This window comes from Macrobrachium nipponense, chromosome 42, assembly GCF_015104395.2.
Source record: "Macrobrachium nipponense isolate FS-2020 chromosome 42, ASM1510439v2, whole genome shotgun sequence".
Classification (NCBI taxonomy): domain Eukaryota; kingdom Metazoa; phylum Arthropoda; class Malacostraca; order Decapoda; family Palaemonidae; genus Macrobrachium; species Macrobrachium nipponense.
Window position 1 is genome coordinate 20,133,846 of NC_061103.1, and position 12,330 is coordinate 20,146,175.

General features: G+C 36.9%; 2 protein-coding genes across 2 annotated transcripts in view; one reads left to right on the plus strand and one right to left on the minus strand.

Moving 5' to 3' along the window:
* LOC135213005 (protein APCDD1-like) overlaps positions 1-12,330 on the plus strand; it is a 229,984-nt gene that overhangs the window by 205,188 nt on the left and 12,466 nt on the right.
* LOC135213220 (protein APCDD1-like) lies at positions 1,032-2,503 on the minus strand. Its single transcript, XM_064247199.1, has 3 exons — positions 2,438-2,503; positions 2,105-2,307; positions 1,032-1,819 (listed from the first exon to the last, which is right to left on the minus strand). Exons 1-3 carry the CDS (start codon positions 2,501-2,503, stop codon positions 1,243-1,245), a joined length of 846 nt encoding a protein of 281 aa, XP_064103269.1. The 3' UTR covers positions 1,032-1,242.

Here is a 12,330-nt window from a genome sequence, read left to right on the forward strand (position 1 = left end):
TCATCTATAATTATCATTATGGTTATTACTATCAATTAATAGTATTACATCGAAAGGTAGAGACTTCTAGATCTAAGTCACAAATAGAGGACAAACATCTACAGGTGATTCCCGAGAATCATCCCTTTATGAGTATCAAACATTATCTATTATATCTAGGATAAAGATAATCTTTATCTTTGACTGAATTTGTCACAATTTCCTCATTAATCACTACAAATTCTGTTTATTTGCCGATTTCATTTTCGTCAGGCCGTGTTTGGGGCAAATTCTGTTTTGCGCCTCTACTCGGTATCAACTAGAACACTGGTTTATTGGTGTAGATCTTCCTCTTCTTATAAGTATTTTTTTTATTATAGTATGTTATTTCTCTAAGATTTGTTAACCCAAGTCAAATGAATGAACAATTGGCTTCATCGATCATTACTGCTCGTGGTGAGCGTGCAACTTCGTTGACTCAGCAGGATCGAATGTTGATTACATTACTGTCCCCGTCACACAAGCAAAGACCATCACAATGAGGACTTTGGCGTGCATGCTTTTATATAGAGATAAATACTGAAGCATTCATTTATTCCCATAATCCTTCAGCTTCATGAAAGAGCTTTGGCTTCCCATTCATAAAAAAAGAAAAAAAAAATGTACAGAGAAAATGGCACTCTTTAGAATCCAAATTGGTGTTTGATAAGAGTGACTCTTGTCAGTTTTTTGAAGTATTATTTTGATTGGAGTATTTACTCAATGCTGTTTTTTTAATGAAGGGAAAATACTCGCAGCTTTGCACCTGTTTGTACAAAATCAATTGGACTTGACTGTCAAAGAAGCATCGAATCTCTCTCTTGACCTTCAATCCTTTGCAAGTATAGTCACTGATGTCTGTGAGATATTGTTGCCGTGTCAAAACTTATGTATATGTATATGTAAGTGTGTGTAAGTGTGTGTGTGTGTGTGTGTGCATGTGTATGTTTGTGTATTCTTCTCTAATTTAAAGAGAATCAATCCTGGTATATAACGTTGATAATTTGTTGTTTTTGAATGGGAAGATTGTTGAGTTGCTTCATTTCCTGCTTCAAGTGGCATGAATTCCATAATTATCTAGACAAAATATTTTTGTCGCGGACGAAGAGTCCGCGCTGGATACTGGAAACGAAATCTTCCGATACAATTTCAGTTGAGAAAAAAAAAACACATTGTTCCGTCTCTTGTTAAAGAATAAGGTAAACTCAAGGGAAATCTCTTCCCTCACGGTGTAAACGAATTTAAAAGGAGGAAGCTCATGACACCAACGAACAGTGGCAGGGCCGACTTCTGGCTTCCTGAAGAAGCCGTACGAGCTCCCACCATGGGCAGGAGCGAGTTATCCTCGTCAGGAGAGGCGTAGGGCTGGCAGCGGAGTAAACGAGCGCCCCAGCTAGTAGGTCGAGGATTGTTCCCCTCCTGTCTTGCAGAAGTAGCTACCTGGCCCTGTGCGAGCCATATCCTTCCTGCGTCATCAATGCCCGAGCGCATGATCTCCTTTTCGACCGTCGGAACCCTCACGCCCACGGCCAGACATCCTCCAGTATGCGTGACGTCCTGGGAAATCTTGGCCACCCACTTCCCAGGGTCACCGCATTCCTTCCCCTTGTAAGCGTTGAGTTCGTTGGCCAGGTCGGCGTCCTCCGGCGTGAGGACCAGCCTGTTGACGCTCATGTCGTAGGCGTAGGGGGGCGGGTTGGCTCTCCGGTACGAGCCGGTGGCTGCCAGGGTGAACGATGGACGGGAGCATTCTGGGTCGTGGTAATATCGGAGTGTCATTGCCCAGCCAGATTTTTCGGGACTGAAATGGAATTGATGATTTAGGTGGTTTAGTTCTCTACATTGTACAAGTAGTTTTTGTCACATTTGATCAAATTGACGGACAGCAAGAAGAAAATATTACATATTCATCTTCCGATAATGGATGACGTAACATAACCTTTACTCCGAGATGAACTTTACGATTTTACAAACATTACTTTAAATTTCTATATCATTCCACGATTTACTGTAAATCCCTTTTTTCCCAGCGGTAAAACTGCACGCCAGAAAATTTAAGGAACCGCCACACATGATTTTTATTTACCTGAAAGTAAGATATCTCGTCAGAAACATGCCGTAGGGTCTGGTCTCACAGCGAGAGGAGGCCCAGGACCCGGCCAAAATCAGTGGGAGGTTTGGCCCTGCGTGGAGGTGAGGCGGGCTCCGCTCGCTGCTCCTGGCGACGGCGTTGCAGATGCCGCAATCCACAGCCTGAAAAAAACGTAGCAATAAATGTTTTGCAATGAGTTATAGGTTAGTTTTAAAAATCAGAAATGCCTCTTTGGGAGAGAAGCAGATTAGGTTATGAGACCCTTCCTCGGCGAGGGTGTTGTCTACGAGTTTGTTTGCGGGCATTTTCGAGAATCCTGGGGCTAACCTGTTTCTCAGAATCTGAAGGTTTTAATTGAATTGTTTTCTTGGTATCTGAAATATTCAACGCCATAGCGTGAGGTGCACTGATGGGACGATGAGACAAAACACATTATAAGAGCCAAAGACGGCTCACCGAAAATACATAAAATTAAAAGAAAAGTTTAAACGTTATTTAAAATAATGAGGAGAAAAACGCTGAAGCCTACCTGAAAATAAGAATAGCAAAGGCAAAAAAAAAAGAAGAAGTGAAATAAAGTCGTTTCATTTTGTGAACATTTTACTAGCAAAGAAAATAAGCCTTCCAGAAAGTTGCAAATTTCTTGAAAGAAAAGATGACGGATACTTATTCCAACTTTGAACAATGGGGATTGAGGTAGATATATCTTCTTCTCAGAACCCACCTTCCCACTCTTAAAAACTAAGAAATTTCAATATTTAACTTAGGAAACCTGTTGAAAAGTACATTATGCCAAAAAGATATTGTGATGTTGACCTGTTTTGCATAGTAGACAGCGATATCATAAAGTTGTCTTGCTCTACCGTAGGATGTTGAGTAAATCTAGAACCAGAGCTACCCGGAAGAAAAAATTATATTTAAAATTAGCTTTTAAAAAAGAAATAAAAATAATCTTCAGAAATTTATCGAAAAAAAAAAAAAAACTGCTACCACGTCAAATATCTGGAAAGGCTCAGTATCTTACAAGAAAATCAATCAGCTTTGGTAAAAGAAAAATTGTAGAAAATGACAAGTGTGCAGTAATAACACTGGTAAGTTTAGAGTGGTTTTTGAATAATGCACATGCATACGATCAGAAGACTTCAAATGGTATAGGTGGACTTTTAAAAGACGACTTGAAAACTTTATATTTGCGTAAAAAACTCTGCTAAGAGGAGTACCTCAAGAAAGTGTCCTGGAACCTTACTCAGTATACTACCGAATATTCCTGGATAATGAGTAAGAAAATAAGAAGGGCAAAAGGGTTGCATAAAAAAAATGAAAAAAAAAGACAGATTCTAGACAGCTAATATAGTGTGTATTTTGTATAAAAAGAAGCCTAAAAATGTTTGATATAAAAACAATTTAAGTTTTAATGTATGAATTAAACTGAGGAAAATCTAAATATGATATAAAATATAAAATGTGGCCGAAAAAAGACATTACCATCTGAAACGTAGTGTTCCTAAAGAATTATTTAAGTATGATAAGCTAAAAAAAATGCTTGTATATAACTGTAATTACAAGCCTAGACTACTAAAATAGTCAGGCCTACTAAATTAATTACTGACGGAGCTGCAGGATTTAATCAATAAAGCAGCCAAATTAATTATGAATAAATCCCCAAGGTGTTGGATCTAGCCATACTTATTCCATTTCGTATAAGTGAAGTATTTTAAGTAAAATATGTATTAAAGTACACTAAGATAAAGAACAAAATAAAAAACGCAATATGCGCATAAGATTTAAAGACAAATTTTGCCTACAGGAGAGACATACATATGAACTAATAGAGTCAAGATGCAACAGAATTATTAGAAGAGGGACCTTTAATACACAGTTCCCAGACTATCTAGTTAGTTACGCCATTCTGTAATAAGGTGTGGAAAGTTACGACACGTTTAAGGAGAAACTAACGACATCTCTAATCAAATCAGTTACGAAACGGATGAATGAGACATTCAAGGAAACTATGAACGGTAACTGACTAATGGCTTTCGCTGGAGGGACCGAACGCACCCCGGAAGCAACGCCCCCGAAATAATCGGATGATGATGGTGATATTGCGCAAAAATTTTATTGGAAAAAAAATGAGAACACTTTATAACTAAAAATAAATAAATAGATAAATAGATAATAAATAACGACATAAATTAGGCCAAATTTTCCATTAAAAAGATTGTGCGCAAAAATAAGGAAACGTTATAGATAGATTGATGGATAGATAAATAAATTAATTAATTAATAAATAAGCAAAAATATGAATAAATAAATAAATAACTCAAATGTAAATAGACATTTTCCAGTTACTCATTCCACATCTTTTCAGACGGTTTTACAATGAATCTCTTACAAACTCTAGTTGGTAACAAGCACGGCTTTTTACCAATGCGTTTAATTCTTCGAAAATCGACAGAGAAGGCCTCGTGTAGATCTTGCCAAACTTTGAAGCCCTTGGGAATTCGTAACAAATGGAAAGAGAAAATGTTACTTTAAATGTAACCCTAGTCTTACCCCCATCCCTAAACAAAACTGCAACGGACATGAAGATTATGTTTTAATATAACAGGTTTGAAAGATCACTTTTGTGAAGTGGTAAAACATTTAAATTTTCCACGAAGCTGTAGCGACGAGTTACGTCGTATGGTCAACTTAAAGTTAATTGCAAATTTGAATGATTCTTACACACATTTCATCATTATTCTGGCATCGTATTACTGTATGACAATGTATGAAGATAGCAACACTTTACCAAAGTGAATTTTAACGCAATAATTTTTCACTAATTAGAAATAATTTAGATTTACATTATAGCCCCTAACCCATACAATAATTAGGAGCTAGTTCCTAACCATCCATGTATACAAAAATATTACTCCACTCATGTGTCGTCTTAAAATAACATCACAAATTTGGAGTTGTCCAGATTTGAACCAGACGTATTTTGAGAATTCATGAAATTTAAATTATGTATGTGTACGCCAAAAGATTTTAATGAATTTTGAAATCTTGAATTTTGTATCGCAATAGTCAATCAAATTATGACTGATATCCTATATGACATCGATTGACTGTAATATATATAACTGATATGAAATCTTAAGGTTATCGCGAATCAAACAGTGTTTTGCAAGGGTGCAAAATTTCTGCTGATTCATAATTCTCCAATGGTGTTTAAAAGGGTGTAACGTCGTTCAAGAATATGGTAAAAACTTATCAGAACTCAATAATAATGTATCTATATACACAGTTAATTAATCTATCAAGTATTAGGCTGAACTAATGAAATGTTTTACCTAGTGATACATATTTTTGAATTGCTACTTATATAGGTTTAATTAATAGTATCCACTTCACAGAGAAACTCTGAAAGAATCTCATCAGTACGTGTCAATGCTCTAATGAAATTATTTCTTCATATTCAATGTAACGTTCTAGAATGAAAAAAAAAAAAACATTCAAATAATAATTTCACCTATTTAAATCTCTGGTAGTACGAAATAACCTTTACTGAAGTTATTATACATTTGGTTACAAACCTTTGAAGAAAATTTGAATTTGAAAATTACACACAATACGTTTTTTAAGAACTGACTTTTACTTCATAATTCCACCTTGATTCAGTAATTCAGGCACAGATAGATATGAGTGATTTTCTCTGAAATAAACTGCATTTTTTGTAATTCACGATTACATTACCATTATTTTCTCCGTGTCGGTTTTCCGTTACGGGATCTCTTTGATGAATGCAAAATTAGCGAGAAGGCCTGCTTCGTGCTCTTCAACAGTGCGCTAGTTTTTTTCCTTCTTACCTTGCTGAGCTGATGTCTGCATATCCCTCAATAGGCTAAGAACCTTATTATGAAACAAAAGGCAAAAAGAGAGCTTTTTATCAATGTCTTTTTCATGACCAAAATACTTCAACCTTGAGGTAAAAAATCTTATAAAAATGTGGTGGTCTATTAACTTCTTTCTAATCGGTGTCTAAAATTGGCGACACCAATAGGTGGTGATGGAGGAATGTAAACATCTGGGCATATGTCTAAAAGGCTTTTGAGATATGTGTATTTGTTCTTCTTTGTGGTCCAGAGGGGAAGAATGAAGGCACAAATGTGCGAGTTTATGGGTCGCGTCAGTCATTATTCTTTTCTCTTTCTCTCAATTATTTTTGTTTCTGCTTAATAAGTCATGGCTGATGAGAGAGAGAGAGAGAGAGAGAGAGAGAGAGAGAGAGAGAGAGAGAGAGAGAGAGAGACTGATATCAACTAATGAAAACTTTAAACTAATCTTAAGTAATATATATATTATATATGCAGTAAATTTATAAAAGGTCTTATGATTTCAGGAAAAGTGTCTCCTTAGTTCTAATCAGGAGACAAAAAAATAATAATAATGAAATCAAATAAGAAATAAACATTAAAAAAAATCAGGTTATTTGAACTTCCGCTTTCAGTACCATGGGTAGAGCTTCGTGGACCTTCGCCGATTCTGTGGGAATTACTTTCGTTCTTATTTCTTAAGACGCTCAAAGTAATATTTGTTTTCCCTGATATCCTACAAAAAATTATTTTACTGTTTGGAGAGAGAGAGAGAGAGAGAGAGAGAGAGAGAGAGAGAGAGAGAGAGAGAGCAAAGGAAACGGGGTAAAAACTGCAAGTATCGTACTAAGTAAATTCGGCTAAGTGATAAGATACGAGTATATAAAGTAATCGTGGTCCGATTTGGTTTTGGAATGGATAAGAAATCATGTCAGTATTGACCTTCCTTTCACAGTCTTACTGCACAAATCGCAAAATCTTCAATAAGAACTTTTTTTAATTTATCTTTTTATTTAGAGACTTTAGAACTCTCACTGAAACACTCTTGTTACATTTGTTTACAAAAACAGATACGCACATCTGGCAACAGTTAGATTTAGTTAGCTCTTGTGTACGATAGCACGCGTCATTATTAATGGATCTGTGCATTGTATCTGCTTGTACGCAAGGTGTATGTATGTCGGCGTTTGTCGCAGTGGCACATTCTTAATCTGGCGTAAAAACGTATTATCATGACTGCAGTTTCTCCCTCCACACCTGGTCTATGCAAATATCTAGCCCAGATGTCTGATGGCGCGTGTCTCGTCTCCTGCCAACTCACACACACACACACACACACACACACACATACACATACACACTTGCACGTTCACGCACGCACACATCATCATACAGGCTAACACATATACGCGAGCGAGCGCACACAACTCGGTACGTATAGGCCGCCGATATGGCTGTTTTAGGCTTCTCCGAGCCCATCTTCTATGGGGGTACAGTACACAGAAGGTTCAAGCGCGCGATTTAGTATAAGACTTTCTTTGTAGGTTCCTGTGAGCACGGATGAACAACTTGGGAAGAGGTTGAAGGGGGTTCGGAGGGGAAAGCCGTAGATTGGCTGGCTCTGTTTATAGGTTCAAACATGTGAAGTTGATTTGTGTCCACGTGGCTTCAAGACAGTATTTAACACTAGAGAAAGAGAGAGAGAGAGAGAGAGAGGTGTTCCTCATTTTCGTCCTTTTTTGAAAAACAGCAATAACTTTCTTTTGTAAAGAAAAAAAATCTGAAAAGTTGTTGAAAAACACTTCATTTTTATTGATTGATAATATTCTACCTATTCAAAGTTAGGTGTACCGAATGCTTCATTGTAGTGGCAACCATGGTCGATTGTTTAAAACATTCACACACACACGCACGCACACATACATGTAAATATATATAACCTTCCTTATATATATATATATATATATATATATATATATATATATATATATATATATATATATATATATATATAACCTTCCTATTTGCAATCTACTATAATCGACTAAGGGCCCTTTCACACTATGTCGTACGTAAATGCGCCATGATGTCGGACCTACATGCGACTAGCAGTCGACTATTATTTCTAATGTACTTTTTCACACTATGTCGGTCCGGCAAATTTGCCGGTCCGGCATCGGATTACAGCCGACAGGCCCCACTGGCCATGTCCGGTGCTGCACCCAGACGCGATTGCAGTTGGCCATTGCCTTCAGTACGTGTCTTCACACTTGCGATTTTTTCCTGCATATACGTGCGACAGCAGTAGACTTCCACTGCTTCTGGTGATCGAGTGCATTGGGTATTGAAAACATTTGAGTGATATAAATAGTGTTATTCCCGTTAAATAAGAAAGAACTACAGGCATGGATAGCTTAATTAAGTATAAACTACTGAGAAATGATTTACTAAATGATTTGCTGTTTTTTTCATTAAGGTTATATATACGTTTTGATACTGAAATTATTAGAAGGTTATCGGCAGATTATTGATATAAAAGAGGACTAAAAGCTTTTGATTTCGATACATATGATTTTTTTAGAAGTTTTTATAGTTAACACTTACGTTTTATTTACATTACTTAATGAAACAGAGAGAGATATGGATTTTTTTATATCAAAGTAAAAGATTTTAGTTTTTTGTATAGATATATCAGTTTATACTTTCGATAAATAGAGATGTTTCAGCTAACACTAGTTGTTTTTATTTCTCCTTTTTAATTTCTATATGGAAAAGCAAATTTACAAGGAAAGGTCCATATTATTTCCTCTTACTTGATGGTAACTGCCAGTTGTTGTGCTGGCGAAATATCATCTCTGAATGTCGTATTTCTTTTAGCAAGTGGCCATGTAGACGTGACAAGAATTCCTCAAAGGTTGTTTTAGACATTCTGAAGTAATTGAAAAATTTATCATTATCTCTCTTCAGCTCCTCGAAAATTGTGGCAAATGCGCCATACAAGTGCCTTTGTGTATTCAAAGGGTGTACCCAGTGAATTCTAGGTTTTCTCTTCTTTTTTCTCAAATGTAATAAATAAAGACAATAATTTTCTCCTCCTGTCTATCTAGCCACCACTACAGGCTGAGAGCAGACTGCAAGTGCTTGTCAAAAATTGGATCACTTTGTACGGCAGTCGGACAAATGTACGATTTGCGCAATTTTGTGTCGCATTTAGATCCGGCACTGCAATCGTATCTTGGTCCGACAAGAATCGCATAGTGTGAAAGGGCCCTAACATGTATATAGTTTACAGCCTATAGGTCAACAAAAGCACATAAGGATTTAGCGGAACCGGAATAAATATGTCCAGTGCTACTTGGAAAGTGAATCTTGGACCTCTCCCAATGACTTTTTACTCTCTTAACACACAAGTATTTTTTTTTAAAATGATTTTTCCACAGAAAACTTTGGATGCGAATTTTCGAATTTTATGAAGAAACTTTTGAAAGCCAAGATTCGAAATTGGGTCAGGAGAAACAGCCCTCTAACAATAATAAAAATTGTTGCGTATGAACTTAGCTGGAAAGACTTACTATCCTTACTCTGACAACATGAAGTTAGCCTTGATGGCAAAGTTCCAATTAAAGAATTCCCACAAAACAATAATTACCTAATGCGTGTGTTCAAGAAAGTTTGGCAACGAACAATAAAATAAACATATTTGTAAAAATTCTACATTTCTATTAATATTCACTGGGAAATTATAAGGTAAGCTATTACTACAACTGGATTAAAATCTTTGTCATTCGTGTCCTCCTTTTAAGTGTGAAATGTAAACTTATAGAGACATGAAGAATCAAAGCTTACATGACTCCAGGTCACAAAGAAACTGAAGTTTTTTGCTTGTTTTGTTTTGATGTTGAAGGACTGTCTTTCGAACCCAACTTGCACGCTGGCAGTTACTTCATTCGTCCCTTTGAATTTATTGACATTTAAATATTGATTTACGGTTCCTTGGACGTGAGCAAGATTAAATATTTTCCTTTTACATATAAAAATCTGTTCCATTTTAATTAAAGAACGAATTCAGCAACAGTATGAAACTGTCAAGTAATATCGATGTAGCAATAAACTCCTTTTAAGTGAGATAAACAACTCAACACCAAACTCAATTCATTTCGTAACCAGTATTCGTCATAATGTAACGGATCTATATTAATAATTATACAGCGCAGACTCAGGCAGTGATTTGGAAAAGCCTTCGTCACTAAATCTAGGCATCTTTTAAATATTTCGGTTTTCAAATGTAGTTTAGAAAGGAAGAAAAGAAAACATGACCACCAAGACGTGATCGGAATAAATATGACGGCATGTGAACAAAATTTATTTTCGAGAATATACTCTAACTCTTACACCAGCGTCAGGCGTTTCTTTCTATCACTTCTGCTTCGTTCGTTGTGGTCTCTTACTAACTTCTTAATGGCTTTCATAACCCTCTTGTTTATCAAATAAATCTGCTGTTTTAGCCACCAGCACTAGTTGCGTTTACTCATGTGTTTCAACTCTTCCTAAATATTATGCTAATAAGAAGGTGTATATATTAAAAAAAGGGGAAAAAGGATGAAAATTGCAGCCACTGACAGACAGCCTCAACACGTAAGCCTAATAGGTTTATGTAAGATCAAGATGAACACACAGATAGTTTGGTTTACACCAAAGTCATCTTTGACTACCGTATGACTGTTGAATGATACAAACCACTTAGAGCTTTCGCATGATACAAAAGGCAAAAAGTGCTCTGTCCTTAATGTCATTTGCCACGAAGACCAAATGCATTGCCCCATTCATGTATTTCTGTACGTTGCATGTTAGTGATCTCAGGCAACACGAAGCACTAGGCCTAAGGGGAATGGGGTGGACAAATCTACCTTCACTCACATTGTAAAATTGGCTAGTTTGAGCCTCAGTGGCGTGGTCGGTATGGTGTTGGCGTGCCACCTCGGTGGCCGCGAGTTCGATTCTCGGGCATCCCATTGAGGGGTGAGAGATGTGCATTTCTGGTGGTAGACGTTCACTCTCGACGTAAAGCCTTCGGTCCCGTTGCTGAATAACCACTGGTTCCATGTAACGTTAAAAAAAAACCTTACAAACAAACTATTGGCTAGTTTCTGAAAGCAATGCTAATACAAAACTACAGTTTTCAATGACAACATACACACCATAGATGGCAATGCGCCAGTTTTCTAACTGCCAAATTCTGGGGGGAAGATATTGTCGCCCTGTGTCCCACTCTCGCTAGGCCCCATGTTACGGGCATGGGAGAAGGAGAAGATACGGGTCAGAGCGCTCGTTATGGTTGAAAGAGGCACGAAAATCGAATATCGTGGTTATGAAATATGGGCCAGATTGGAATCTCCTCAGGTGTGTCAAACGAAGCTGACGTGTGCCAAGAACTGGTGTCTCTAAAGATATTTCTTTGTTGTAGCTATGGGTCTTATCTAAAAAAAATAAAGACAAGTAAAATTGCGCCGAAGAAACCGAGTTTTCTGTACAGTGTATAATGCTGTATGAAATTCTCAGCCACGGCCTATGATACATTCGACCACGGCCCAGTGGAGGCCTGTGTTGTTGGCGCCTGTACTGTAGCCAGGACGCACGTTATGGCTAAAATTTAACCTAAAATAAAAATAATAAAAAATTACTTAGGCTAGAGGGCTGCAATTTGATATATTTGATGATTGGAGGGTGGATGATCAACATACCAATTTTGCAGCCCTCTAGCCTCAGTAGTTTTTAAGATCTGGGAGCGGACAGAAAAAGTGCAGCGGACAAATCCATCTCAGTAGTTTTCTTTTACAGAAAACTAATGAAAAAAAATGGGGGGGGGGGGGGGGGGGGGGGGTTGGTGGGATTGCATACTGCCTGTTGATTATTAAGAGACAGTACACATCAGTTAAGAAAGGATCGAATGACCGAGCAAGTAATATTGAATCAAAAGCACAAAGCAACGCTAGATCAAGCCTGCATTGTCTTCTTCCTTTTGTCCGAAAGAACTCGAGGGCGTGAGAGGTTTACTAAATATGAATTCGTTTGGGATGAATTTTTCCTTGTTTTCTCACAAGGGAGCCGAGCCAGTGGTAAAATGAATAAGTGTCCGTCACAAAAATAAAATAAAATAAATAAAATGTTAGAGAGAATGTGCATTTTTGCTGAAGAAATACTGTACATAAGTAAGAGGAGACAGTGTTATACATTTCTAAAAACTTTTTATTCTACAATTCGAAAGCAGTGATGTTTCTATTGCATAATTAATGGCGTAGTTTTATCACTGTTATATCTACAGGAAAGACTATCGCTTAATGTTTCTTAATGCACAGACTTTTC